A 27,965-nucleotide genomic window follows, 5' to 3' on the forward strand; every position below is an offset into this window, starting at 1 on the left:
CCAGAGCCTCGTTTGCGTGAACAGAGTACACCAAGTCTCAAGTGGACAGTGGGTGAGGTTGACGTTTGAAGAGGATTGGCTATGTGAACAAATATATTATTCGTGTTTCGCATCACTCTTCCGATAGTCCTCCATTAGAACAGTTAGAGCCTTTTTAAGATTAAATTCCTACCATTTTTTAAAGACACCCCATTCGTATGCTTTGATGAAATGTTGGTTTTTTGAAGAACAAAGCATCTTTTATGAGGAAGTCTGTTTTTTATAACAGCAGAGCATGTGGTCATCTGTAAGAAAATCTACTTGACCATTTGTCTCTCTATGAAAGGACCTATTCGTATGCTATAAGAAATCCAGTTGTTCTTCGATGAGAAGAGATCACGTGAATTTTCGATAAAGCCACAAATGTATGTTTTAGAGTTTTAATTGAAATGACCGAAAGGAAAAATGGTTAATAGGTCGACGTTAAATCCATTTGTAACACATCGAAATGTTCGGCGGAGTAGAAAACAGACAGGTGGACATACATCTTTATACCTTTTGTCTGTCTATCTGCCCGTAGTTCTGTTGAGATCAGGATAGAACTGACATTATTTAAGATAGAACCGTATACGTTTGTACCGAAGTTAACATTACTCTTAAGATGGTTGACTTTAGGTTTTAGAAGACCAGAATCGTTTTTTCCTGGTCAAAATTCTGTAACTTTTGAACGGATAGAGATTTTTTCATAACTTTTCCTATGTTAGACTGAAAACACAATCAGCTTTCCGGTGAATTACAAGCGGTCAATTTCAGTCTGGTAGTTGCAGAGAAATTCAAGGTCAAAGTTAAACTTTTGAATTTTTTTACTATTTTCATCAAATATGAGTGTTTTTATGTTTTTTATATCTTCCTATATATTAAAGATGGTCAAACACCAATAAATCTATATATATAAAATTGAAATTTGTTTGTCTGTCTGTTTGTTTGTTTGTTTGTGCATTATAGACTCCAAAACCGCTGAACAGATCTTACTGAAATGTTTAGGGTACATTGTTACATGGCCTGGAATGAAAATAGGCTATATCATTTTTTAAAATTTCGCGTTGATCTGGAGATATAGCATCAAAACCGGAGGTACCTCCAAAAAATTTAGATTTTGTATGCAAATATCTTTATAACTATTACAGATACAATCTCCAAATTTTTTATGTGTGACGGAATTTGATGAAGAAATAAGTTTACCAAATTATATTCAAATCGGTTCAGATTTAGATATAGCTCCCACACATATATATTTTCGGCCGATATCCTTATTTTATGTATCAAACGTGCCATTTATGTCCAATTTCAATGAAATTTGGAATGTGTGATGGAGCTTGGTCTGGAAATAAATGTGACAATTTTAATCAAAATCGGTTCAGATTTGGATATAGCTCCCATACACATATATTTTCGGCCGATTTCCTTATTTTATTCACCAAACACGCTATATATGTCCAATTTCGCTGAAATTTAGAATGTGTGATGGATATTGACCCAGAAATATATGTACCAATTTATATCGAAATCGGTTCAGATTTGGATATAGCTCCTATATATATTTTCGGCCGATTTTCCGCATTTGATGCACCAAACACGCTATACATGTCCAATCTCGCTGAAATTTGGAATGTGTAATGGAATTTGGTCTAGACATAAATGTGCCGAATTATATCGAAATCGGTTAAGATTTGGATATAGGTCCAATATATATTTTCGGCCGATTTTCCACATTTGATGCACCAAACACGCTATATATGTCCAATTTCGCTTAAATTTGGAGGGTCTGACGGAATTTTCTCTAGAAATAAATGTGCTAAATTATATCGAGATTGGTTCAGATTTGAATATAGCTCCCACATATATAGTCTGCCGATTTTCCGCATTTGATGCAACAAACACGCTATACATGTCCAATCTCGCTGAAATTTGGAGTGTGTAACGGAATTTGGTCTAGACATAAATGTGCCGAATTATATCGAAATCGGTTAAGATTTGGATATAGGTCCAAATTATATTTTCGGCCGATTTTCCACATTTGATGCACCAAACACGCTATATATGTCCAAATTCGCTGAAATTTGGAATGTATTACAGAACTTGGTCTAGAATTAAATGTGCCAAATTATATCGAAATCGGTTCAGATTTAGATATAGCTCCCATATATATTTTCGGCCGATTTTCCGCATTTGATGCACCAAACACGCTATACATGTCCAATCTCACTGAAATTTGGAATGTGTAACGGAATTTGGTCTAGACCAATTTCACTGAAATTTGGAAAGCGTGACGGAATTCGTTCTAGAAATAAATGGGACAAATTATATCGAAATCGGTTCAGATTTAGATATATCTCCATTTGATTTTCTGTATTTTATGCACAAAACACGCTATGTATGTTCAATTTCAATGAGATTTGGAATGTGAGACGGGATTTGGTCTAAAACTAAATTTGACCATATATATTTTCGGTCGATTTCATGTTTTTGTTACGTATGTTCAATTTCAATGAAATTTTGAAGACTTAGCAGTCAGTAGAAGTCATCATTATTTACACAAGTACTTATAGTTGGGAGGGAATTGACCAAGGCTACAGCTATTAAGTATCATATCTTTGAGAGACTTCTTAAGATTTATGTTTTATTAAATCATTAGGAATACTTATAGGCGGAAAGGCTTTCGGAGGAGTGTTACCTCCTTAAACATACAAAAATACCATAGTAGCTCCATAACAACCCTGAATAGGTATATAACGCCTTCATATCTCCTACATTTATTCGTTAAAATATTCAAAACGTTAATATAATTATGGCATTCCATTATATTTTATCGTAGTCGGGGCAGCAAAGCGCACCGGGTTCAGCTATAAACTATAAAAATACAAAAAAAAAAACAAACAAAAAATGTTTCAAAAAAAAATTTAAAAAAAATTACAACAAATTTATGTTTTTTCAAAAATTACAGAAAATACTCCTAGAACTTATAAAACTCGTATAAAAACTCATATACTCCAAAATATGTTAATTTGTGTAAAAAAGCTGTAATTCATATGGGAAAAGCACATTTTTACCCATGTAAATTCAATAAATTTAAAAAAGTGTTAAACGGAAGGAACTGGACTTGTACACAAGTATATATGGGCTGAAAGAGGAGACTTTTGGGCATCTTTCTGTGAAAACAGAACATTGTTCCATGTTGCTCCACAAAAGTTCTAGTCCACTAAATTTGAAATTTCATAAAAGTTAGTACCTGAGGAAAAATAAAATAGCGCATGCTTAAACTAGTTTTAAAGGCCACAAAAGAACAATAAACACAATATCTGTTATAGTTTCCGAGAAATAGCTATTTCTTTCTCCAGAAGTTTGCAAAAATTACGTATATCTCAAAGATGGGAAAAATGTTCGTCTTTAGGGGTACCACACGCCCGCACCTTCCAATATTTTAACCTATTTTTTTTGGTTTCATTAGTTTCAATATGTTTACTATCGAATCCCATATAGAAGTTAAATATCTGTGACAAAACAAAATTTTGATTTTTGAACCATTGTGCACCGTTTTAAAAGACAAAAGTCTCAGAAAATTGAATCTTTTTCTATTTTTATCTTAAAGAACGGTTCCTATTAAGTTCCGAGAAAGTTACTTCCTGAGACCTACAAAAATATTCCTAAAAGGAATTTGACCTCTGCGATATTGACCTTGAAGATGATAATCAGCAATATGCCAAATTCGCAAGTCTTTGTTTTGGTAGAGCAACCTTATAACGATATCGATGTTAGTTATTTTGGTGGGTTTTGTTACATGTTCATATACGCAAAAAAACGGCCTCTCTAACATATGTCCCAAACATATTTTGCAGCAAACATATATATGTTTGCAACAGTCCCAAACATAATATATGTTTGGGTCTGCAAACAAATATATGTTTGGGTGAAAACAAATATATGTTTGGGTGCAAACATATATATGTTTGGGTGCAAACAAAGATATGTTTGGGTGCAAACAAAGATATGTTTGGGTGGAAACAAAAGTATGTTTGGGTGGAAACAAACATATGTTTGGGTGCAAACATTTTATATGTTTGGGTGCAAAAAAATACAAACCCAAAAGGCACAAAAAAAAAACAAACACATGCACCAGTGGGCGCTTACTGAGAGCAAGGGAGCGTAAAATTCAATGTAAAACACTTTAAAATGTGTGTGAGCACACATTGCTCTCAGTAAGAACTCACTAGCTATCTCTATAGTATACACACAAATGGTGCGGTTTTTTATTGAAAGGCAAAAGAACAACAAACACATAGGTACATACAAAATTCTAAAGAAATACATAACACACTTTAATAAAAGAAAAACTGATTGAAATAATTTGTAAATAGTCACACTTTTAAAAAGGAAAAATATATAGAAACGTAGTTGAACGCTTCTCCTTAGTTGTGAAATAAAACAAATTGTCCTCATAGTTGAAATCATCAGCGGGGAGTCGGCATCTAGAATCAACTGATTATGTAATGTAATAAATAAATATGGATATGCCATATTTCAAATATACATAAGTATGTATGTAATTACCAATATTAAATGCGATTTCTTCCTTGTCCAATAAAATAATTCCATTCAACTTTCCGATTCAATTATAAAATGTATTGGGCATTTAATTTACTAAAAAACACAATTTCTTTAAGAAAACACAAAACACTGATTTATTCACTCACTTTACCGTCTTGGCTCTACAAAGGCATCTAAAACACTGAAGAAAGAAAAAAATATAATTCATATCATTTCTTCTTTTCTTCTTCTGCTAAGTTGGTTAACAACAACAAAACAAGAAACACACGAGTTTGACGCATACATGCCACCAAAGCCCTTCTACGTCTTCTATTATACAATACACACAACTCTTCATTGTAAAACAACATTCCACAGCCGCGAGAGCACTGTTATTACTCTCGTTGACAAACATCCTCTCTCCACCCATGAAAAAAATGTTCTAACATAAAAAATATGTTTTACCCAAACATATCAAATTGAGATATGTTACAAAATGTTGCAAACATATATTTGTTTGGATCCAAACATATTTCTAACATAAATTTTTCTGCGTGTACTGAAGTGGGTGTTACTTTGTATTCCGGATTCTCAACGGATAGCATACATCCGCGAAGAAAACGAATAATATAGGTCCATGTTTTGGTATACCTCCCGATGTAACGTAAGTTGAAGGTTTCACACTGGAATGACTGTAAATTAGATTTTGTGTTATCACTGGGTAGATAACAGCGAGGTAAACCTAAATATTATTAATACATTTTGAGTGGTTGAATATATTTTCGAGTCGACTCCGGAGTTGTAGTCGGATTCGGAGTGGTGAAAAAAATTGGACTGGAATCAGAGCCGGAGTCTGACCAAAAATGGCTCGACTCCGAAGCCCTGTTTAATCAATTTTAGCACTGATGAAGTATACAGTTATTTTTTGTAATAATAGTTATTATTCCCACAACATTTCAGAATGGACAAGGGCCACTTTTCTCTCTCTCTATGACCTATTAAATTACGAAAGTCATATTTCAGTTGTCAGGTTAAAATGCATTTTCTGCAATTTTTTTTTTTTTTTTTTTTTTTTTTGTATTAAGACACTCTTTAAGTATATGAACCATATATAAATATTTCTATCGAATTACATCAAAGAACCTGCCTGCTTTGTGACATAATTTTCTCAGTCACCATTCTGAAAACAATTATACAATCCCTAATGGGCCATCACTGTCTAACTTTGCCTTTCACTTCATTTTCCCCTTTTAATTTACGGTTCATGGCAATGATAGGCTGTCACAACAGCTAGTAATTCCATTTGCCAATAACATTAAGCCAATTAATGATTAAATAATTCACAAACTTAAAACTCTGCTCTGTTATTTTAAATACTGCCACTTACTTACTTGCAACAATAGCAACAATTGTCATATAATTATGTAAAGGTATTAACAGATTCTAATTACAAATTTAAATCGCATTATTATTATTGTTATAAACCAAAGTAAAGAGCATGGAAAATGTTCAAACATTTTCATTTGCAGTAATCCAATAGAGCGTTTTAAAGTTGGAATTGTTTATAAACTCCTTTGGCTTTGGTAATGCAAAAATTCATTCACAAATATCCATTGAAATCGGCAATAATATAAATATCTCAATATTTATATATTTATCAATATGAATACAACAGGACATACTTAACAATCGGCTTTAAATATTTTCAAATCAACTAGTCAGAGTGGCATTAACATTTCTTTATAAAATCCAGTTGATTGATCATTTATTTATTGTCAGTTTGTTGGGTAATGATGATGATGATACTCGTACTCGTACACAGAAGAGTGTGTGTTTGTGTCTCTGTGCCCATTTTATAATTACATAAACTACGTACTAAAATCATACTGACTTTTGAAGGATATTTACAAAATGCCAATGAAATATGCCATCCATCACCAAATATGTGCTCGTATGTGTGCTGTTGTACTGTGCCTTTTCGACAACAACGACAAAACCTTATTATAAATGCAAATGTCACGCATCAGTATACAAACCACATGTGCATGCATCATCCTGGTACATTGCATTTGAATTTTGTCGAATTTAAAATAATTTCACAAAATTATGTGTGTGCATTAGCGTTATGACTTTTTTACAACCTCGTATCAATGTATCGCATTTTGATGAACTTTTATCTAAGATTAGATAAAATCTTAATTGTAGGGTGATTCTATAAAAAGCTCATACACAAAAAGCTTTAAAGGGTTCATATATAAGCTTTTTGAAAAATTTTTTGGGGTCACTTTAGGCACATATATAACTCAAAACAAGCTTTAAAGCCACACGATATGACCAGAATGTTTTTTCGCCATATCATTACATATATCATTTTATATTATATAACGTTATTCCATATATCATATCATGTGAAAATGGTTTGTGCGTGACCTTTTACAGTATTTAAATGGAATAAAAGTTATTTTAGTTATTAATAGGCAAAAGTTCATTCATTCGTGCAACAGGAAACATTTTTTTGAGAAAAAATTTTTTCATTATGCATTTTTAGTATTATTTTTTCATTTTTTTTTATTGGTTTGTGCGTAACCTTTTTAGTAATTAAATGGAATTAACGTTATTTTTGTTATTAATAGAAAAAAGTTCATTTATTACCGCTACAGGAAATCATTTTTGAGGAAAAAGGTCAAAAAGCCATAATCCTAGTGTGCATACAAATTTGTGAGTGCCTGTGTGTGTGCGTGCATTTTATCATTGTATTGCTTTATTCCAGAGATTGATTTCAAGTCAATTTACAAAATTTCCAACAAATTTTGTTGTTCGAAGTCATTTCTGTCTGTCTTTTCCATAACATGCCACGTGCAATTTCTTGTTCACAGTGCCATTGTCTTGAATAGTCAGATAATGACATCCAAACATTTAATAGTTAAAACGAAACTAATAAACTGCTAAAGCAGAAATAAAACGAAATAACAATAACTTTTATTTAAATATTAAACAAGCTTACGAGTAGACTGTGAAGTTGAATACCGATTTATTTTATAGAAATGTTGTAACTCTTAATTCACTTTGAATATGATTTATTCTGGAAACGTGTCTCAACGCACCGCAGAGTGTGGTCATTGTGTTGCCATAAAAACCATTCCCCACAAACATGTCACATTCGTAATGATTGCAGCCTGTTTATATATATTTAAACTCAATGACATGGAGGTATGCTTATTGCCAGTTCCGAAGGTCATGTCGAATATAGACGACACCACTATAAACCGAACTTTAAATATATTCACCCAAGCTGAACTTATGCCTCTTAAATGTTGAATACGCAAATTGTTCCATTGATCTTAAAAAAAAAAAACAAATATAGACCCAGCTTGTCCTAACTTATCAACAGGCCATAAATCCCAACAGTAACAAATAAAAATATATAAATAATAAAAAATTCTCAGTTAGCTTTGCCCAAGCCTGTGGCTGTATAATGTGCTAATTTTCGTAGGAGACAAAAGTAGTTCTGGAAGTTTTCGGGGTTTGTGGGGTAGATATCGTAAATAGTCCACTGACAGACCCAATTAACACAGAATAAAATTATAGCATTGATACAAAGTCAACTAAAACTTTAAAGAGAGAGATTTATGAAAGTGTGGCCCTAAATATAGGATCACTTTGGGATCCATACCTCAGGAAGTATTTTCTTCCCCTAGCAAATAGAATCTAATTTTGTAGTCATCATTACAATGACTAACCGCTATCGAAATTTTCACATGTCACATCGTAGGAATGGATCTAATTTTGGGAGTCACTCCTATCGATAGTGTTAATGCCAAACAAACATTTTAGTAGGTTTTTTAAAACTGTTGGATCATTAGCATGGACTTGACCACAAAACACATGTTATTGCTGTTAACAGGACCACAAGGTGTATGTTTTAGTTTTTTATTTAAAAAATAAATTTATCTTATTTAAATAGAGAAATTCCCCAAATTCGCAAAAAAAAGCGACGAAACATTAGGAATAAAAAGCAATTATCTCTTTTGTTTTATTAGATTAAAATACCAAAGGTCAATAAGCTTAATGAAAACACAACAATAAAAATGTCGCACTTGTATTTATCGAAAAATTGTGTACTAGTTAGTTACCAAGCTTAGCCTTCGTCTGCCGTAATATGCCTGATGATTGTAACCAAACATGAAACGTAGCATAATGGTTGGATGTATGGAACTTCGGTAGACAACTAATTTTCAAATGTACCTCATAGGTCATAACAGCTTAACACAAAAGAGAATTAATTTAAGAAAATGTTTTATCTTTTAAGGGGGTTGCCCGAAGGTGTTATCCGACATAGACCTTCTTGGAACTTGAAGCTCGTGCACATCAGAGAGTGCAGGCAGGGCTTAGAGCTTTTACGTCATTATGTTAGGAAGTATAGACTTGACCCCAAATATTTTGTACCGAGGCAAATTTTGTGTGGAAGGTACTCGAAGGAATGGAAGAAATATTACGATGTACAAAGTTTGGACAATCGGTTACTCCCTTTAAGAGTTGTCATGTGAGAAGTACCCCAAGAACTGGACAGCTATGACCCACCTTCGAACTTAATCTGAGTTTAAAATATAATGAAGTGCAAAATTTGGACCAAATCGATTGAACTGTCCGAAAGTTATCGTGCTCAGCAGACATATAGACAGACGGCAAACGGACGAACGGACAAACAGGGCTAAATCAAAGAGTTTATACCCTCATTGTATTGTCTGATAAAAATAACTAACTTCATTCTGACTCCTCATATTTTTTTTTATATTTTCTCTTTCTATGGCAAGTGTCCGCTCCTACTTGTGCTGCTTGCCGTTTAATTCTCTTCAATAGACCTGCGATACACCTAAGGCGATACACTTAAGGCATATAGGTAGCAATTTGAAAACCTTAATGGGCCCTTCGCGTTTCTGATTCCTTGGATTGAACTGAGCAAAAAAAGTCTACTAGACCATAGGTCTACGGTGAAAATCGAGCCTCCCGATTTTGACTTTAAGTTTTTTATCCACTTTTTTTGACATCTTGGCATATAGCGGCCAAACCATTGAGATTTTCGATCCAACACATAGACAAAATTTGTAGCCAAGGCAGTAATTAAGAACTCTCTAATACATCGCAAAAGCATTAGAATGCTCCTTCAGGCGGTTTTGGCCTTGAGAAAGTGCAAACTTTTCGGAAAATGTCGATGAATGGCACTGTGGTACAAAAGTTGACCAGAGAAAAATTCAAGCTTTGTGAGAAATTCAGTTATAGTTTTTTTGTGGAGGTTTTCAGACTTAAACCAGTTTCTGTCATGTTTAAGATCTGACAACAGCCAAAAACCCACGAATAAGTCGAGAAAAGTGAAAGGGAGACATATGGGACCTTCATTCAGTCAACGAGTCAGAACGTCGTGTCTTAAGACACCATTTGTTAAGAAATAGTCGGGAAATGTCGCGTCATTGCGATGAGAGCTATATTTGCTACCGTTGAAAATGTTATGTGTCTGGCCTCGACCTGAAACCCTTGCGGATGTGCTACCCAACGGTAGCGCCCATGGTTTGTATTCGAAATATCTCACTTTTCAAGTTCCTCAAAAAATATATTTTTGGTTTCCAAACCTCAACTTGTGCGCTGAACCTGAACATATTTTTAATATTACGCGTTCCCTTGAATACCTTCAAATATTTGTATCCGTAGTAAATCTGTTGTCCAGTGTATTGATTAATCCATATTGATATTTTAATTTTAATTATTAAGGACAATCAACATTTTTGTACGCATGTAAAATACGCCCACGGCATTCTTTAGAAACCGATTCAGCTAAGAAGTCAAATCAAGTTTTCTTTATAAACCGATAAAGCTAAGAAGACAATTCAACTTTCTTGGAAATTATCATTTGCCAATATTGACAATCGCATTAAAATGTCTTATAACACATGGCCCACATTGCAATTGTGGTTAACTAAAGTAATGATATTGCAAAATGTTACTATGCATGCCCGCTATGCCTAATTCCCTTTCCAATTTGTAGAAGATACAATTGTGGGCGTCTGTTGGTGTGTGTGTGTGTGTGTGAGTATGAGCTCGCTCATAAGTATGTTAATATATTGCTTCAATACTTAAAGGATATAATCTTTATATTATTGGTAGGCATTAGGCACTCATTTATACAGTCAAATACACACACACATGGTCACATTGCGCTATTTCTCACTTACAACATGTCGTCGCTACCCTGCGATTCAGCATTAAAACGCATTTTTAAGCCTCTCTAAACAGCTGCCACAGTTGCCTATGCATATCTCAAACTACACACTACACATTTGTGCATATGTATGTGTACATGGGCATGTGTAAAACAGATTTCCCACTTGAAACATTTACATACATGTGTCTATGTAAGTATCTATGCCACTGAGTGAGTGTGGGTTGGTGATTACGTACTTATTGCAAATGTAGAAAATAATTGCATATAATGAGCGGATAACTGCGTTCGCAGCATATACTTTATTCATTGCATTTGCTGACGTAGCTTCTGAAAGCTGCCACAGTTACACAGCTGCAGTTTATATTCACATAAGCTTTGACATGCGTTTATATGTAATTGAGCATGTACAGAGATATATATAGGTATTATAGGCATGTTTAAATACCTTTGGCACCCTATACAACCACGAGCGGAGATTTGGGATACATCAAACTGTTGATACTTATTATAATGTATGTATATACGTGCTTTATTTTTTAAGAAAAGATGGTTGACACGATAAACAGCAAGGCATTCCTGCTTAAGTCATTGACGGTAAAAGAATAAGGGGCAAATACGACATAAGTGAGATGTTGCTCAGGCACAAGTTTATTATGAAAAACCAGTAAGGAAAGAATTTAAAGTCCGGAGGAGCAGACTATATGACACCCTACACCACCACGATTTCAATATAATTTGGCGAAATTTTTTCTAGACCAAATTGAGTTATATTTTCCAAATTTCTTCAAAATATCTGTAGAATTTTGTATTTGGTGCGTCAAATACATGAAATCGGCCAAAAATATAAGTGAAAACATAAACAGAATTTGTGTTTGGTGCACCAAAGACCTCAAATCGGGCGAACATATATATGAGTGCTATATCCAAATCTGACAGACGGACGAAATCACGGACATGCATAAATCAACTCAGAAAGTGATTCTATGGGTCTATCTCGTTTTCTTTTGCATGTTACATGCAAATGCGCAAAGACATATTACGCCTTACCACAATGTGGTGTAGGGTATAATGACTTAAACAAGAAAATTATTCTGCAATGTGTCTCAGAAACACTTTGGAGGAAAGTATGTATCTTTTCACAACTATGTATGAACCATAACCAATTTCGCACTAAACATGGAACAGTTTGTGGATTCTTTTCTATCGAATTTTAGTCTTTAAATTCCCTTTCTTGCCATAATCGAGTACAATAATAGTGTAATATTTTAGGGTATTCCATTAGCCGATATATTAAAAATGTTGTATATATATATGTAAGGACCGCTTATATCATTAAACATTAAATCCAAACCATGTATTTGATTTCATTGCAGTTTTGTTTTTTTTTTCTTGGAATTTTATTCCGCCGTCATTCATTCATGCCATTAAAAATATAGCAATGAGAACCGTTTGCCAATTCCCACTACCAACACTGACGTCGTATAGATTTCTAGGGTGTGTTGCAGAATATGTGCTTTAGTATAATTGTGTGTGAGTGTAATATCTTTGAGTGACTGCCATCAACTGGCAGTTGGTCTGACATTGTAACTGTCAATATGGTAGTGGTGTTCCAAGTAATATTGCCAATTGTTTTCATTTGTAGCTGATTGTTGATGTTCAATGCTGAGCTGCTTGTTATTATTACCGGCATTAAATGTTAGCGTTTATAATGTGGGTATGGGTTTGTGGTGGTAAATAATGTACAACAACAAAAACAACATTGTATTGGTTCTTCATGTCACACTGAACACATGCACATGATGCAGATATTTGAGAGAGGGATTAACGGGCCTTTGTATAGAGCCTTTTTTGCAAAACTAGGGAAGGAATTATAGTCACAAAATGAAACAGTGATTATATTCTAGCTCTGTTTTATCACCAACTCCGTACATTATTAATGAAGATTTACAAGGCTCAAGAAATAACACCAAGTTTTAGCTGGAGTATTTAACCAATGCCGGGAGAAATGAAACCACATCTAGGCAAATAATGACGACAGCACCCAGGTTCAAACCTGACATTGCAAGAAATGTTTTCTTTGGTGGCGTTTTTATTGGGATTGCTGTTAGATTTTTTTCTTGTTTAAAGGTCTGACATATCTCATTGTTGTTGTTTTAATATTTTATTAAAACGACTATTTTCATTAGTGGAGAAAATTATGCGTTGTTCGCCAAGGGATTGGACCGCGAAGTCTATAGTATTGAAACTCAGATTCTCACTAGTTCGCCTTTTTTTGGCGGATATGCTCCGCCGAAGTTATCTTGCAATAACATCTTCAACAAAAAAACGTTTTATACCCTTAAACATTAAATAGATTCTCTTGAAGAAGTTATTGAAAGTTAGCAGACCAGCAAATACTTGTAGATACATTTTATATATATTTATAGCAGTCAGAATCCGTATTAAGTTTGTATAAATCATCCTTCTAATGCATCCTGAGGTTCGCTATTTCTACGTTTCACCAAACTGGCTGACATCTCATGCATTCATATGAGGTAATGGTCCACATTTATCTTCAAAACTCGAAAAACCATTAGTTGTTGTTGTAGCAGCATACCTACGTAGAACCATAGGTTTGATGCTGGGTTGGCAGCCGCTGCCCGAAACACTATGCTTTTGGGTCAATCCGGTACAAAAGAACCCGCTGCCTTGGGATTGAAAAACAAAAAAAACAATTAGTGTGATTATTAAGTTCAATATGGATATTCCCTGCTGTCCAAGAGTTCACTGATTATACATACAACATTCATTCTGTCGAGTTGAAGAGCGGAACTCAAAATTTTACCCGTTAACCATTCCAGGATTGCTATGAGCGGGTTGTCTATTACTTCTATTTTATAAACTTGCAATTGCATCCCGTGTATACTCCAGCAACACACTCCAATTTTTTCGGAGGGAGTCATTGAGATTTTTTACCCTCCCCATAACCAATCGATTGGCATTCCAAAAAGTGTCCTCTTGTCCCCCGGTAATAGTTTATTAATTTATTTATGTATAAATCTTCCTTTAGTCAAGACATCTTACCTATGTGTAGGTAGGGCTCCTGAATCAACGATATAGTGTAGGGATTTTATGAAAGGTATTGGAAGTTTGTCGTCGCTGATTTTCTTGTGGGAGAATTTTTTCTCCACAAACACAAAGCCGCAACAGATTTGACCAGAAAAAATCAGAACAAGGTCTTCAAGCCTCTGATCGAAATCACTTTGGAAAATCACTTGACAAAGAAACATTACTGATCTCTTGTAAAGCAATAGGTCGGTCTGAGCCAGTGTGATGTGCAAATGTTAGCACTACGAAATGTTAGAATATTCAAACTTGTCAGAATGCCGTGCTGAGGATTGCAACAGTGTGCCCCCCATGAACCATTTTTCATGAGGAGATGAAGATTTTACCAGTGCATTATTATAACAGGAAGCAATAATCTCTCATTCGCTTTCGTATAAAGCTCGCGCAGTCACTCTCCATCATGAGGCGTTGACTATTTCTCAACTGCTTAACTGGGGGCTGAACTTCAGCTTGCGGAGCACCTTTAACATCTACTCCCATACGATTCTAAATGCGCTACTTACTTACTTAGATGGCTTTTATGCTAAACAGAACGTCTTATTCCATAAGCCGAATGAGAATAGATGTCCAAACGCACCGATCTTTTGCATTACTTCTCCAATTTTGGATGCCATGTTTTGTGATATCTTCTTCAACTTGGTCTTTCCATCGGAGTTTTGGCCTTCCCTTGGGGCGTGTACCGTCGAGTGGCTCGTATTCAAATGCCTTTTTGGCGGGGACATCTTTATCCATGCTGACATGTCCAAGCCAACGCAATCGTTGTAGTTCGATACGTTTTACTATATTAATGTCGGTCGACTGGTATAGCTCGTAGTTCATACGACGCACAATGGTTCAGGAATCGATTTTACTGGCCAAAAATCAAAATTTTGTTTTGTAACAGATATTTAATTTATATATGGGATTCGATAGTAAACATATTGAAACTAAGGAAACCAAAAAATTAGGTCAAAATTATGGAAGGTGCGGGCGTGGGGTGTCCCTAAAGACGAACATTTTTCCAATTTTTGAGAAATACGTAATTTTTGAAAACTTCTGGAGAAAGAAATAGCTATTTCTCGGAAACTATAACATAAATTGCGTTCGCTGTTTTTTGTTAGGTAGGTAGGATTGTGGCCTTTAAAAATAAATTAAACAAATTACCGTGGAGTTTACACAACATGAGCTATTTTATTTTTCCTCAGGTACTAAATTTTATGAAATTCCAAATTTAGTGGACTAGAACTTTTGTGGAACAACATGGAACAATGTTCTGTTTCCACAGAAATATGCCCGAAAGTCTCCTCTTTTAGCCCATATATACTTTTGTTCCCGTCCCGTTCCGTCCGTTTAACACTTTTTTAAATTTATTGAAATTACATAGGTAAAAAAGTGTGTTTTTCCATACCAATTCCAATGAATTACAGCTTTTTTACACAAATTAAATTTTTTTGGAGTATATGAGTTTTCATATGAGTTATATAAGTTTTATGAACACCGAAGGAGCATTTTATTTTAATTTTTGAAAAAATTTAAATTTTTTGCATTTTTTAATGGGAAAAAATTGTGAAAAAATTTTTTTAATTTTTTTTTCGAACAATTTTTTTAATTTTTTTTTGGCATTTTTATAGTTTATTTATTGGCGTTTGGCCATCTTTAATATATAAGAAGATATAAAAACACAAAAGCACTGATATTTCGATGAAAAATAGTAAAAAATTCAAAAGTTTAATTTTGACATTGAATTTCTCTGCAACTACCAGACCGAATTTGACCGCTTATAATTCACCGGAAAGCTGATTGTGTTATCTGTCTAACAAAAAAAGAACTGTGAAAATATCTCTATCCGTTCAAAAGTTACAGAATTTTGACCAGGAAAAAACGATTCTGAACCACTGTGCGACGTCGGAATTTACCGGAATTCAAACACACCAAGTTTAGCCTCATCTGCTTTCGCAAGTACCCATACCTTAGATGCATACATAAGAACGGGTAGTATCAGTGTCTGGTAGAGAGTAAGTTTGGTTTGACGAGAAGTGGTTTTGCCTTTAAAATTGCTTACTTAGACCAAAGTAGCATATGTTGGCCAATATTATTCTTCTCTTTATTTCAATGTTTATATTGTTAGTTTTATTTATGGCGGCGTCGTCATTTACTACCTCAAATTTGTAATTATCAACATCCACAGTTGGTCCGAGTCTACCCTACAACTTGCGTGTTGATAGCATAAACTTCGTCTTATCGCTGTTGACTTTGGCAGACCCACTTTGGCAGACTCTTTTTCAATCGCGTTGATCAACATATTATGTCTATGTCATCTGCGTATGCAAGTAACATTACATCTTTATTGTATATCGTGCTTCTAGAGGCGCTACTCACGTTTTAAATGTAGGATATTCAGTAAGGGAACACTTAGAAACTCTGATAAAAGAATTGTGTCCAGGATTTATGATTTTCTTCAGAAGACGTCCAAGACGCAATGCGTCATGATCAATCTCATCTGTGACGAAACTAAAATTAGCAACACTCGGCGCTACTCACGTTTTAAATGCAGGATATTCAGTAAGGGAACACTTAGAAACTCTGATAAAAGAATTGTGTCCAGGATTTATGATTTTCTTCAGAAGACGTCCAGGACGCAATGCGTCATGATCAATCTCACCTGTGAAGGAACTAAAATTAGCAACACTCGGCGCTAATCACGTTTTAAATGCAGGATATTCAGTAAGGGAACACTTAGAAACTCTGATAAAAGAATTGTGTCCAGGATTTATGATTTTCTTCAGAAGACGTCCAGGACGCAATGCGTCATGATCAATCTCATCTGTGACGAAACTAAAATTAGCAACACTCGGGTTACGCGGTTGCCGTTGGTGGTACTTTTTCCGTTGCTGCCTTTACCGCCCATCACAGACTGAAACCTCTGCATTTCCTTTAAACTTGAATATATATTTTGGTGCGTTCATTTTATGGTCGACTTCGGGTTACCAGCTTGTATAACAGTTGATGGTCTCTTCGGTATCACCGTGGAGCAATGGTAAGCACACCCGTCTATAATACTATATGATTGGGTTCGATTTCCAGGCCAGGCAACATCACATTTTCTAGGGGGTAAAAATTACCCTCAGCGTAATGTTGGCGACATTTCTTGAGTATTTCACACATGTAAATCTTCTCTAAAAAAGGTGTCAGAAGTCGCAAAGGTTACACTATAAACAATTGTATAACAGTAATACACTTTTTGTGAAATATTGCCCAAGCAATTATTTTAATCCCTTCCGTCAAATATATGAGTGGATATGTCAAAGGGACTTTGTCATGTTTACCTTTATTGGAAGTGTGATGAATTGAATGTGACAAAAATGCCCGTTTAAATGCTGAAGCAAAAGCTAGGAGCAAATATTCTGTCAATTAAATCTGTGGTTTGAGACTAAAAACAAAAGCATATAATACTTTGAGACCCACGAAGGGATGCCCATATGGACTGAGAACAAATCTATTTATTTTACAAAAAAAAATGTAAAAACATATCAAAGGCCCCATCATTAGCACTCAACAATTCAGCACAGCTGTGTTGCTATAAATGTGCATGAATTCATTGGTGCCTCTCCCCCTCCCTTTTTGTTATATGTCCGCATTATAACGAAACGCATAAATTATTCGTTGGCCAAGTCATTATTTTGCAAATTACTTGTGTTTTATACTTTAAGCATGCGGGGGTCACATTCAGCCACATATTTCTCAACTTACAAACACACGCAATGATGTACAAATTTATTGTAAATATACTCGTCTTCGTTGTTATTGATCTTAACATTAGGGTATATTATATGTGTATATAGCAAAAAAATACAATAAAAATTAAATATTATGTTTATTAATATTTACGATATAAACAATTATCCGTGGTGGTAATGAAGGGTGAGGTGAGGGTGAAGTAGAATTTATGCAATATATGCTGACTATGGGAGTGTTTAAATTCGTTGATTTCTGTGGAGTTACAAATACATTAATAATATATAAAAATTTAAATAAATTTTTATTCAAGCTCGAGGAATAAATACTTATAGAACAAACAAAACTAATGGGTTTATTCCGTATTGCGACAAGAGTCGAGTCGCTTTGTCAGTTGTCTCTGCGACAAAATTTAAAATTTGTTTTACATAAAGAGATCGAAAATAATCGCCGATAACGAGTTATCGTTACTGGGAGGAACTTTTTTTTAGTTTGACCACCAAAACGACTGAAAAACAAACGCAAAATAATAATTTCAGAAGTGGAAACTATTAATTCTGTTTTAATATCAAGAGAAAAATTAATAATGTAATAGAATAGTGAAATTCGCAGTATGGACATGAATAAAACATGTCATTGACTCTGTGAGATTGTTTCTGATTTTCCATTCAACAGTGCGCAGGATGACATATTCCGTACCAGCAAAAACCGAATTTGCAAATTCTTCTACCGCCTGCTCGAATAGCTATGGAATACCTTTGGGATCTTGGCTGAAATACTATATCGACACCTCCAAATAATAGTATGCTAAGTCTGAAAAGTGAGTTTTGCAGGAGAAGCTCTCAAAGTTTACAGTTTTCTTTGACCTTCACTACTATTCTGAGTAAACATTTGTTTATAACTTCTGTTCGGATTGACCGATCATTACCAAAATTTGACAGAATTTAAGTTAAAGGACGTAAAATGTAAAAATGTAAAGAACTTGAAAACATGCTAAGTCGACTTAGCATACTATTGTTTGGAGGCGTCGATATATATCATTCTATATGTGTCATTCATATATACATCGTGATAGTTGGACGTACGAAAATACCATTCATCTGGTATACGGGTTGGTGGACCAAACTATTTAATTGCTCCTCAACATCCTTCCACACCTCATCAAATGTGGTCTTAGTTTCGTCTGACTCCACGAGCTGCCATTTTTTCAACCAGCATGAAAGTAAAAGAAAATGTAAAATAAACCGGTCTGATTGTTTCATACGAATATTGCAACTAAGCAAAATTGCAGAACACATGAAAGCGTGTACACTAGTTTCTTGAAAGTATGTATTTTCTCCAAAAAAATGTAAAATTTCAGTGAAATTACTCTAATGTGGACCGGGACTAAACACATTCACTTAAAATGAATGAAAATGTTACATATGCATGTTTCAATTTTTCGTTTTTTATTCACTTGTAAATATTTACGGCGACAGCTAATTTCTTGTCGCCCGAAAATGAACTTTATGGCTACAGAATTTGACGGTGTCAGGCGACTGTTGCCATCCGTAATGTAAAAATTTCAACTGGCAACGCGGCTCGACGCTTGTCGCAATACGGGTTAGATCCCTAAAGTAATACATAAAATTTTTATTCAGATTTATTTAATTTAAATTGTTATTTATTTAAACTTGAAAATCACTTCATCCTAATATTTGTTTAACCATTAGTAGATATGTATGTACAAATGTATTTTATATTCATCGATTTGGCACAGGTGGTCATCGGGACATGTGTAAATATATATGTATGTATATTGAAATATGTCTATATTACGTTTGCTTTCTATAAACGTCAATAGTCCAGAGGTAAATTTTTCTTCTTTTTTTCCGTAGTAGTCCTTAGCTGTCAATCACAAAATTCTTCGTTTTCCCATTACGTCGTATTGAAAAAAAAAACATAAGACAAATATTGATGGCTGCACACGTCCGACGGATGGGTGGGCGAATCTTTAATTGACTTTAAGTGCACAAAGTTGCCATAGGTGACCTGGCATATTTGTACATGCAATCATATTTATTTATACATATTTACATGCATATGTACATACATATATCTACATATATAAAATGGTATACAAGAAAACAATTATAGCTATTGGTTATTTGAATATGAAAGGAGATCATATATGTGCGTCTATGCGTTTCGTAACAATGGGGACATGTACAAACATTTGTATTTACTTGTTACACTGGGCAACATCCAATTTGGGGTGTGGGTAATTCCAGGTTGGGGTTATAGCATTCGGTTAGTAGTTCGAAACACCAAAAGGATTTTGGTTTCTCAGCTCAAACCTCTTTTAGAGCCCCTTTTATAACCTTAACCAAAGAAAATGGATCCCCAATAGTATGCGTTATACTTCACAAGATTAAAGAAATGCTTTGAAAGTTGATAATGACCTTTTTCAGTACAATTTTTCATTCATTCATCCGCCGATGAATTCTCTCACCTTTCGTTCTTCTACGTTTCTCCAGCAATGCATGTTTTTAATACCATTTTTAATTACCCTACATCATACAAACACAACTACATGTTTTATATGTGTGTAATAAAATGTATTTATAACTAACAAGATTAAAATTATAAATACATTTCATCCCACACATATAAAATACTTGTGTTTGTATGTATGTACATACATATACATCTATTTTTATATCCTTTATTTTATTATGTTTTAGCTTTAAAGATCAAAATTAAATCACTTTTCTATTTAAGAATTTTATGACTTTTAAATGATGGCATTACCATCAATTAAAATCCCTTAACGAATTGGTAAAAATATTTGTTCAATAAACCGAAAACAAACAAAAGCATTCTATAAAATTTCCTAAATTCATTTTAATACCAATACAATAACAACCACATAATGGCACGTACGTATGGCTGTACATGCACACACACACACAGGCATAAAAGATCATAAACTAATCCTTAGTAAAAATCTTTACCTTAAGTTGCTGACACATCACCTGCTGACTTCTTTCCCAAAGGGGAACTTTGACATGTTTTATCCTCATATGCTCGAATAGATGTAGGTGTGTGTATGTTGGCATGTGTAGTTGGATTTTGTATTTTCTTTTATCTTTCTTCAACTTAAATAACTTGCAGATATTTATGCAAAACAACTACAAGAAAATTTTTGAAGAAAAAGTGGGAGAAGCAAAACTAAAATAAACAAATCTTTTGAATTTAATATAACTCGAAAGTCTTGTGTACACAATTTCCTTGTCGTCTTTTTTGTTTTATTCTTGTCTTCTTGGTGTGTCCCTAGCTATCTTGGCCCACTTCTCTGGCCCCATCATGTTGTCTACATTGCCTTCTTGGTTTAACGTGATGTTGTTTAACCCATCATTTACAACCTTTTTCCTTGTGCTTTAGTTTTCTTTTTTTGGTTTTTACCCCATGGTTGGAACAAAACTAAACAGAAACTTTATCGTAATCTGTGGCCCAAGCAGGGTAACAACCACAACAGCATCAACGAAGACGAAGACGACGCCCGCAAAAACAAAAACAACCATTGCACTTATAACTAAGGCAAAGTTTATGTTATTTGGTCAACAAAATAACAACACAATAATACAATGACAAAGCCAGAAGTAACTCAAGTACAAAAATCCATCCATTGTACATTCCACAGTGACGTGGATGAATGGGGCGTATGACAGAAAAAATAAATAAAAAAGTGAAAACTTCAAAAAATAATTAACAACTCTAGAAAAATAACAAGGTCTATACCACGTTGGTTAGAAAATTTGTACAATATATGAACTTATGGCCTATTTCACAAAGACGATACGAATATTAATTCGTTCGAACTACTACCAACATTATGTTTTTTGATTCATTTTTGTTTTCAATCAGAAAAGCAATATCTTCAACAAAAGAATTTTGGTAGTAATTCGATTTAATTTTCATGAGTATTTCAATTCAAAATAATGTAGTTTGACAGCAAACCTAATAGTTAGGTGGAATTACTGTACGACCATATATAGATAGTGGTATAAATTATGTTAATTTTTTGTCGCTTGTTCAAATCCTTATGAATGATGTAGAAATCAAACAAATCAAGATCCCAATTTAGGTGTCAAATTCTAATCAATGTTTTTTTTTTTTGTTTTAATTACCAAAGATTTGTTTTCACCCCATTTAGTAACACTGTGCCTCAAAATAATATTCATATTGTGGTCTGCTTTTTCTGCTAACCACACTCGAAACTAAGTTTACAGTCAAAAAACTACTAAAAAGACATAACTTAACAACTTACACAAATAACAACAACATCAACATCTTACAAAATCAAGCTTTCGGGATGGCCATGGGTAAGTGTCAGTCAGACGTAACGGTTACATGGGTATACCCACAGCCACAAAAGACAAAAGTTGCCTTATACCTAAGAGGATAGAAGGAGCATATCCCACAACAAACCCTGAAAACAAGAGATAAATATTGATGTTGTTGTCGTTGCTGCTGCTGCTGCAGCCTTACAAGGTTGTCAGTTAAAAAGTTTAGAAGTTTAAGGCAACAACCAACAACGAAGTAGAAAAAATCCTACTAACTATATGTTGTTCAGATGATACTCCTAAAACTATTTGCATCCATTGGGAAAACCAAAGGGCTTTTTAGTTCATAATGATATTCCCATAAAGGAGTATTATTTTATATCTTTATATTCTTCAAAGAGTGTTGTCATTTTATTTATATTCCACAAAAATTTATTAATTTATTATAGTTTTTCCACAAAATCTAACAAAATGCTTACTAAATAAGTTGTACCTTTTCACTTTCTTTGCAGGTTTTGGCTTCGTTACATTTCAAAGTGAAGATGTGGTAGACAAAGTTTGTGAAATCCATTTCCATGAGATAAATAATAAAATGGTAAGTAATACGATGAGATCTCTACCAGAAAAAAAAACTCGTAGCCAGAAGGAACCTAACATACCCTAGAAAAAATTTAAAGAATCAAAAATAGTTCTATATTTACAACAATAGAGGTGGATTGCTTTTTATTACTTCAGTAATGAAAACTGATCATATCGCTGCACAGTAGCTAACCTGGAAAGATTCAAAGTATTGCGTAAGACATACCACCAAACAAGGTCAAAATATGTGTTCCGACATTTCATCTTTTTATTACGGAGTTCTCACAGAACTAAAGTGCAATTAACTTAACTTATTGCACTCCTCAGTGTTATTTTTCCATCTTAATCCATGGCCAAGGACAACACCGAGGTATTTCGCTTCCGTAGAGAGGTTCAGTTGCTCACCATATATTACTGGCCACACAAAGTCTGCAATATTTCTTTTCCTGATTAATAGAAGCAACTCTGCCTTTGCTTGAATCACACCGATGACATTATGAGCCAAGCGAGAGAGTTTTACTAGTGCACCTTATATCAATTCAGATGATGACTAAGCCGTATGCATAGGCAACTATCTTATGCCTGATTTAGACTATGATGGATTTAGCAATTATCTGGTTTTATTTGACATATATTGTATGAAAATGACAACTTAAATCCACTGGATTTGCTAAATCCAGCATAGTCTAAATGTACTATTAGTTCCTAAGCTATCAAACTCCTTTAATATACCATTCAATAGAAGAAGCCACAGTGTAGTAACTTAATTCCTTACAGAACTCTCGCCAATGTTTGAATTAATTAATCTTTAATAATTCGTAGAATGCTGAAACTTCAAATCCAAATAGTTGGGATGGTAGTGGGGACACTCATCGAATGGATGGATTCGAATTTCACATTAATTTACCTTCGCCATTCCCCTTTGCCGACAGGGATATACTCTCAGTCTGTGTGAATTGAAACTTCCATCTATTGACAGATCGAATTGCGGCTACACCATCAAAATCATTCTCCCAAAAATAGAATCTAATAAGGGGGTTTTCAGAATTTTGTGAACCTTCCTGGACGTATGAACGATTCCGAAATAACGCTTAATCTTTGCAAATAAATATGATTTGATATAAATCGCAAAAGTGTTGCGGAAACGTACGTGAAGGATGGACAGTCACAGAAAATTTTGCAGGTGATTTTAATTTGGGAGTCACTTCTTTTGATAAATATCGCGCCACCAATCATTTCATCTGGTCAGGATTTAAAGCCAATGTGTCTTCTTTGACATGACGGTAGCGAATTTTTTCGGCAATTTACACACATACGACCCGAACGCACAGAAAGAGCGTACGAATATGCTTTGATTTGTTTTCGTTTTGTAACGTGCGTGCATAGAAACACACTAACACACAGTCATATGTTGCCAATAGTTTCAATACATTCATATTTTGGTGTGTTCTCTTCTTGGTCACCCATGATTTAAAGCTCTTGCACCATAATGTGAGAAAGCATTGACTTGCCTACGAAAAACATAGTACCGCTGTAAACTGGACCACAAGGAGAATCTTAGGAGCATTTTCAAAATGTTTCCCAATATAGACGTTCTTGGAACTTGATTTATGGTTCGGAAGAAATTTTAAGATGTGCAAAGTTTCGGCCAAATCAGATACTAAATTCGTAAGTTTTCGTGCTCTTTGCGACATAATCTCAGGATGTGTGAAAATTGCCCCCGACAAAATTCTAATGCAGTAAAAGGGTTCGCGAACAAAATCTGTTGCAACAAATTTCATGACGATCCAAGAGGAGTCCCTAAACATCACTTCAAAACATTTGAAATTCTGTAAGGAAGGAACCCGAAACTAGTCAGGTACTTCATACGACATGTATACCGAGACTACCACTAAACCAATTGTAACTAATCTTTCATTCAGCGTGTGGTCTTCACCTAACTAAAGACTCCACACCCAAACATATGTCTTTTTATGACAACTATAGCATAGAGGTTCTCTTTCAGATGTTGCTCTGATGTCTTTCCCATCCCATCGAAATTCGGTAATGTCGGTCTTGTATCCAGGCTCATTTTCGGCTCAAATGGTCCATACTCAATAAATTAAATTCTTTTGAGCAATTTTCTCTCAAAAGCATTTATAAGCGAAATATTTGATAGCTGTGGTAAAATTAGAGTGTCACTATTGAGCAATGGTTTGCACACTAAATGTCTGGGTTCCATTTATGAGTCAGACAATATCACAACAAACATTTCTCTCTGCATAAGGTAGGCGACATTGTCGGAGTATTTCAATTATTTAACTCTTCCCTACAAGTACAATCGTTCGGATTTGGGGATACAAATTGTCTTATCATTGAGCTAATATGAATACGGGTGCACTCTTTGATATCAGATAAGTCTCCCTTGTACCTTCTGGAATGTTTGTGCTTAAATTAGGGTTGTTAAAACGCCCTTGGGTTAAAATTTAACCCTTGGGTGAAAATTTAACAAAATATTCTCAAATCCCTCTTATCTTTCGATAAAAATTACATAAAACAATTTCTTTTTTTTCATTTCAGGTCGAATGCAAGAAGGCCCAACCCAAAGAAGTTATGTTACCGGCAAATCTGGCTAAAACTCGTGCTGCTGGCCGTTCCGCTTACGGTGAGTTGGTAGTTTGGAGCAATAATGCTAACACATCTGCTGCTGGTGGTGTTGGTGTCGCTGGTGGCATAAGTGTTGGCAATGGTCTGGCGTTAGCAACAGCCGGCTCAGCGGCCAATGCCGCACATCCACATGCCCATCAGCATCATCATCACCACCATCATCAACATCATGCACATGCCCACACACATCCGGGAGTATTTGGTAGCACCGCAACGACTGGACCCACAACATCGGCATCTCTGCGTTATACACCATATCCGTTGCCTGCACATTTTTCGGCAGCAGCTGCTGCAGCGGCCGCCGCTGCTGCTGCTAAGCAAGTCCAACAAGTACAACAACAGCAACAACAAAACTTTGCAAATGCAGTAGCAGCAGCGGCCGCAGCACAATCTCACACATTTTTGCCATTTGGGGCAACAGCTGCTGCAGCAGCGGCAGCAACAGCTCCTTCAGCTGCTGGCTCTGCGGTCAATGGACCTTCTCTGCTTCAGTATGCAGCTGCTGCAGCAGCCCAAAATCAACAGCCATCTGCAGTTATTGTAATTCCACAACAAGTCAATCACGAAAACCCCCTAACCAGGACTGCAACACGCTCTGCCGCCCAAAATTCCCTAAGGCAGGCAGCTACGGCCACACTTTCTTATCCCCTAACTGATTTACTCTCAGTACCGGGTCTAGATATGTCTGGAGCGACACTTTATCAATTGCCGGGTGCTAATACTCTCGGAATATGACCAGGTTCAGCTTCAACGTTTCTAACACATTTTACACGTCCATAAATTAAAGCAAATTTAATTTGTTTTAAAATAAGAACAGAAAAACAACACAAAAAGAAAAAAACTATCATTTTAACGCTAACCTAATTAATTTATCACACTTTATTGATGCAACAACAACAAAAACACGCATATTTTGGTTTACATATAATAATAAATTAATCATAAAAAATATTGTAATATGTAATCGAATATGTCTACGATATTTTAGGTTTAGATAAAGTGTTATTAACTCCTTAATACATACATATATTATTAAATAACTTCATTAACGCTTATTAAATTTATAACAAAAAAAGATAACGACAACAAAGAGATAATAAATTCCAAACAACAACAACAAAATTGGAATATTCGGAAAAAACGTTGAAACTAAAAACGAACTTAGTTCTTCTTAATTCCAATTAACTGAAGGTCCTTGTATGTATTGAAATTCCATTCGAATACAAAATAAACAAAAACAACACATATAGCTAAACATATCTGTAGGCTAAGGACCTTTTTTCTAATACGCAACTTTTCAAAACATATTTTGTAATTTATATGTAATGATGTAATGAAAGTCACTTAACGGACTTTATTAGCTGTTTTAAAAAAGTAAAAGAAAATATTAAACACATTAACTTACATAATCGTATTTTATAGATAATCGTCAATTGATTTGTTAATACCAAAAAAAACGGGAAGTGATATGTCAGACAGGGAAGGAAAAAGGAAGATAACAGAAAGAAATCGGAATTTTAGACACATTTTAAATCTTAAATTAAAAAATTTAAATTTCTTATAACCGGTCTTATAGCTATATCCTTTTGTGAGACTATGGAATGAAACACTTAAGAAAGAGAAACATTTCTTATTTTAACAACAGAAGTGATGAAATGATGAAAACGGACTTATGCGTAATTTTTTGATAATTCCAAAACAAAATCAGAAACACACTTTTGTGTTATAGTATTGGAAGTGATTTTTTCTTATATATGGAAAATGCTCCCTGTTTTGAATTTTGTCTCTTAGAGGGAACGCCACTGTTTGCAGTATTTTGTTGATTTCCCTTGAGAGTTAAGCATTATAATTTTAAAAATTTGTATTACAAATTAAAGCCCAACAAAAATGTGACAACTCATTAAGGTTAAGGGTTCATTAAGGGTTAAAGAGCAAAGCAGGCACATTTGATCTAAAGCTTCGTGAGTGTATCAATATATCGTCGGTGTCATGCTTAAGTCTTCCATACGCCATTTTCCCGTTTTGAGATAATCGCATTTTATAGTTTGCTCATAGTCACGTGGAGCTGACTGAGTAAAATATTCATATATTGAATTATTAATAATAGTATATAGAACATATTTTCAAAAATACAGAGCGATAACTGTTGGAATATAATAGTTATAGAGATTTTTTTTAAATATTTTTTTGTCGATTTGTTTCATATCCACACTTATTACACAAATGTAAAATTTTGTAAATCACATGGAACAAAGTTACCAAAAAATTTTTCCATCTTTGTCTCAATAAATTCAAAATTTCTAAATCGAAAATCAATGTTCTGATTTTTAAAACTTGTATGTTATTAAAATATTGAAACCATACCTGAGAAAAATTTAAGCTTTCGGGTCAAAAAGTGGACATCTCGCGAACTATATCAGATAGGAACAAGCCGACAGAAAGAGCATACGAAAAAAAACCTAAAAACCGATAATATGTTTCCTTGGCTATTTAGTTGAAATAATTGGTTTTATTTAGTATCTAATAACTTAACTATAATAAACACCTAACCATCACAAGTGTATCTTTTCATTCCCACTGAAATATCGCTTCTCCGAGCAATGAAAGTAAATTACCTTTAGCTATCTTATATTACCATGTACTTATTAACTACTTAACATACATATCTAGTCATTAAGATTGTCCGTTAATCAGTGAACAAAGCGAAAAAATGAGAAATTTTGTAAAAATACGTAAACAACTAATACTCCATAGGAGGTTTAGAAAAGGCCCAATTATTGGGCAACAATTAAAATATGTCGACATGAAATTTGTAG

The 27,965-nt window shown here is 34.3% G+C and overlaps 1 protein-coding gene across 9 annotated transcripts in view; it reads left to right on the forward strand.

Annotated features, from left to right (window-relative positions):
• Rbp6 (RNA-binding protein 6) overlaps window positions 1-27,965 on the forward strand; it is a 965,414-nt gene that overhangs the window by 875,359 nt on the left and 62,090 nt on the right. For all 9 annotated transcript variants that reach the window (XM_073984491.1, XM_073984486.1, XM_073984492.1 and 6 more), the window contains 2 exons: window positions 22,437-22,519; window positions 25,063-25,147. In XM_073984491.1, coding sequence (XP_073840592.1) covers window positions 22,437-22,519; window positions 25,063-25,147 — 168 coding nt within the window. The remainder of the gene's footprint in view (window positions 1-22,436; window positions 22,520-25,062; window positions 25,148-27,965) is intronic.

Source organism: Musca autumnalis, unplaced genomic scaffold (genome assembly GCF_047663935.1).
Source record: "Musca autumnalis isolate F117 unplaced genomic scaffold, ASM4766393v1 scaffold_4, whole genome shotgun sequence".
NCBI classification, from domain to species: domain Eukaryota; kingdom Metazoa; phylum Arthropoda; class Insecta; order Diptera; family Muscidae; genus Musca; species Musca autumnalis.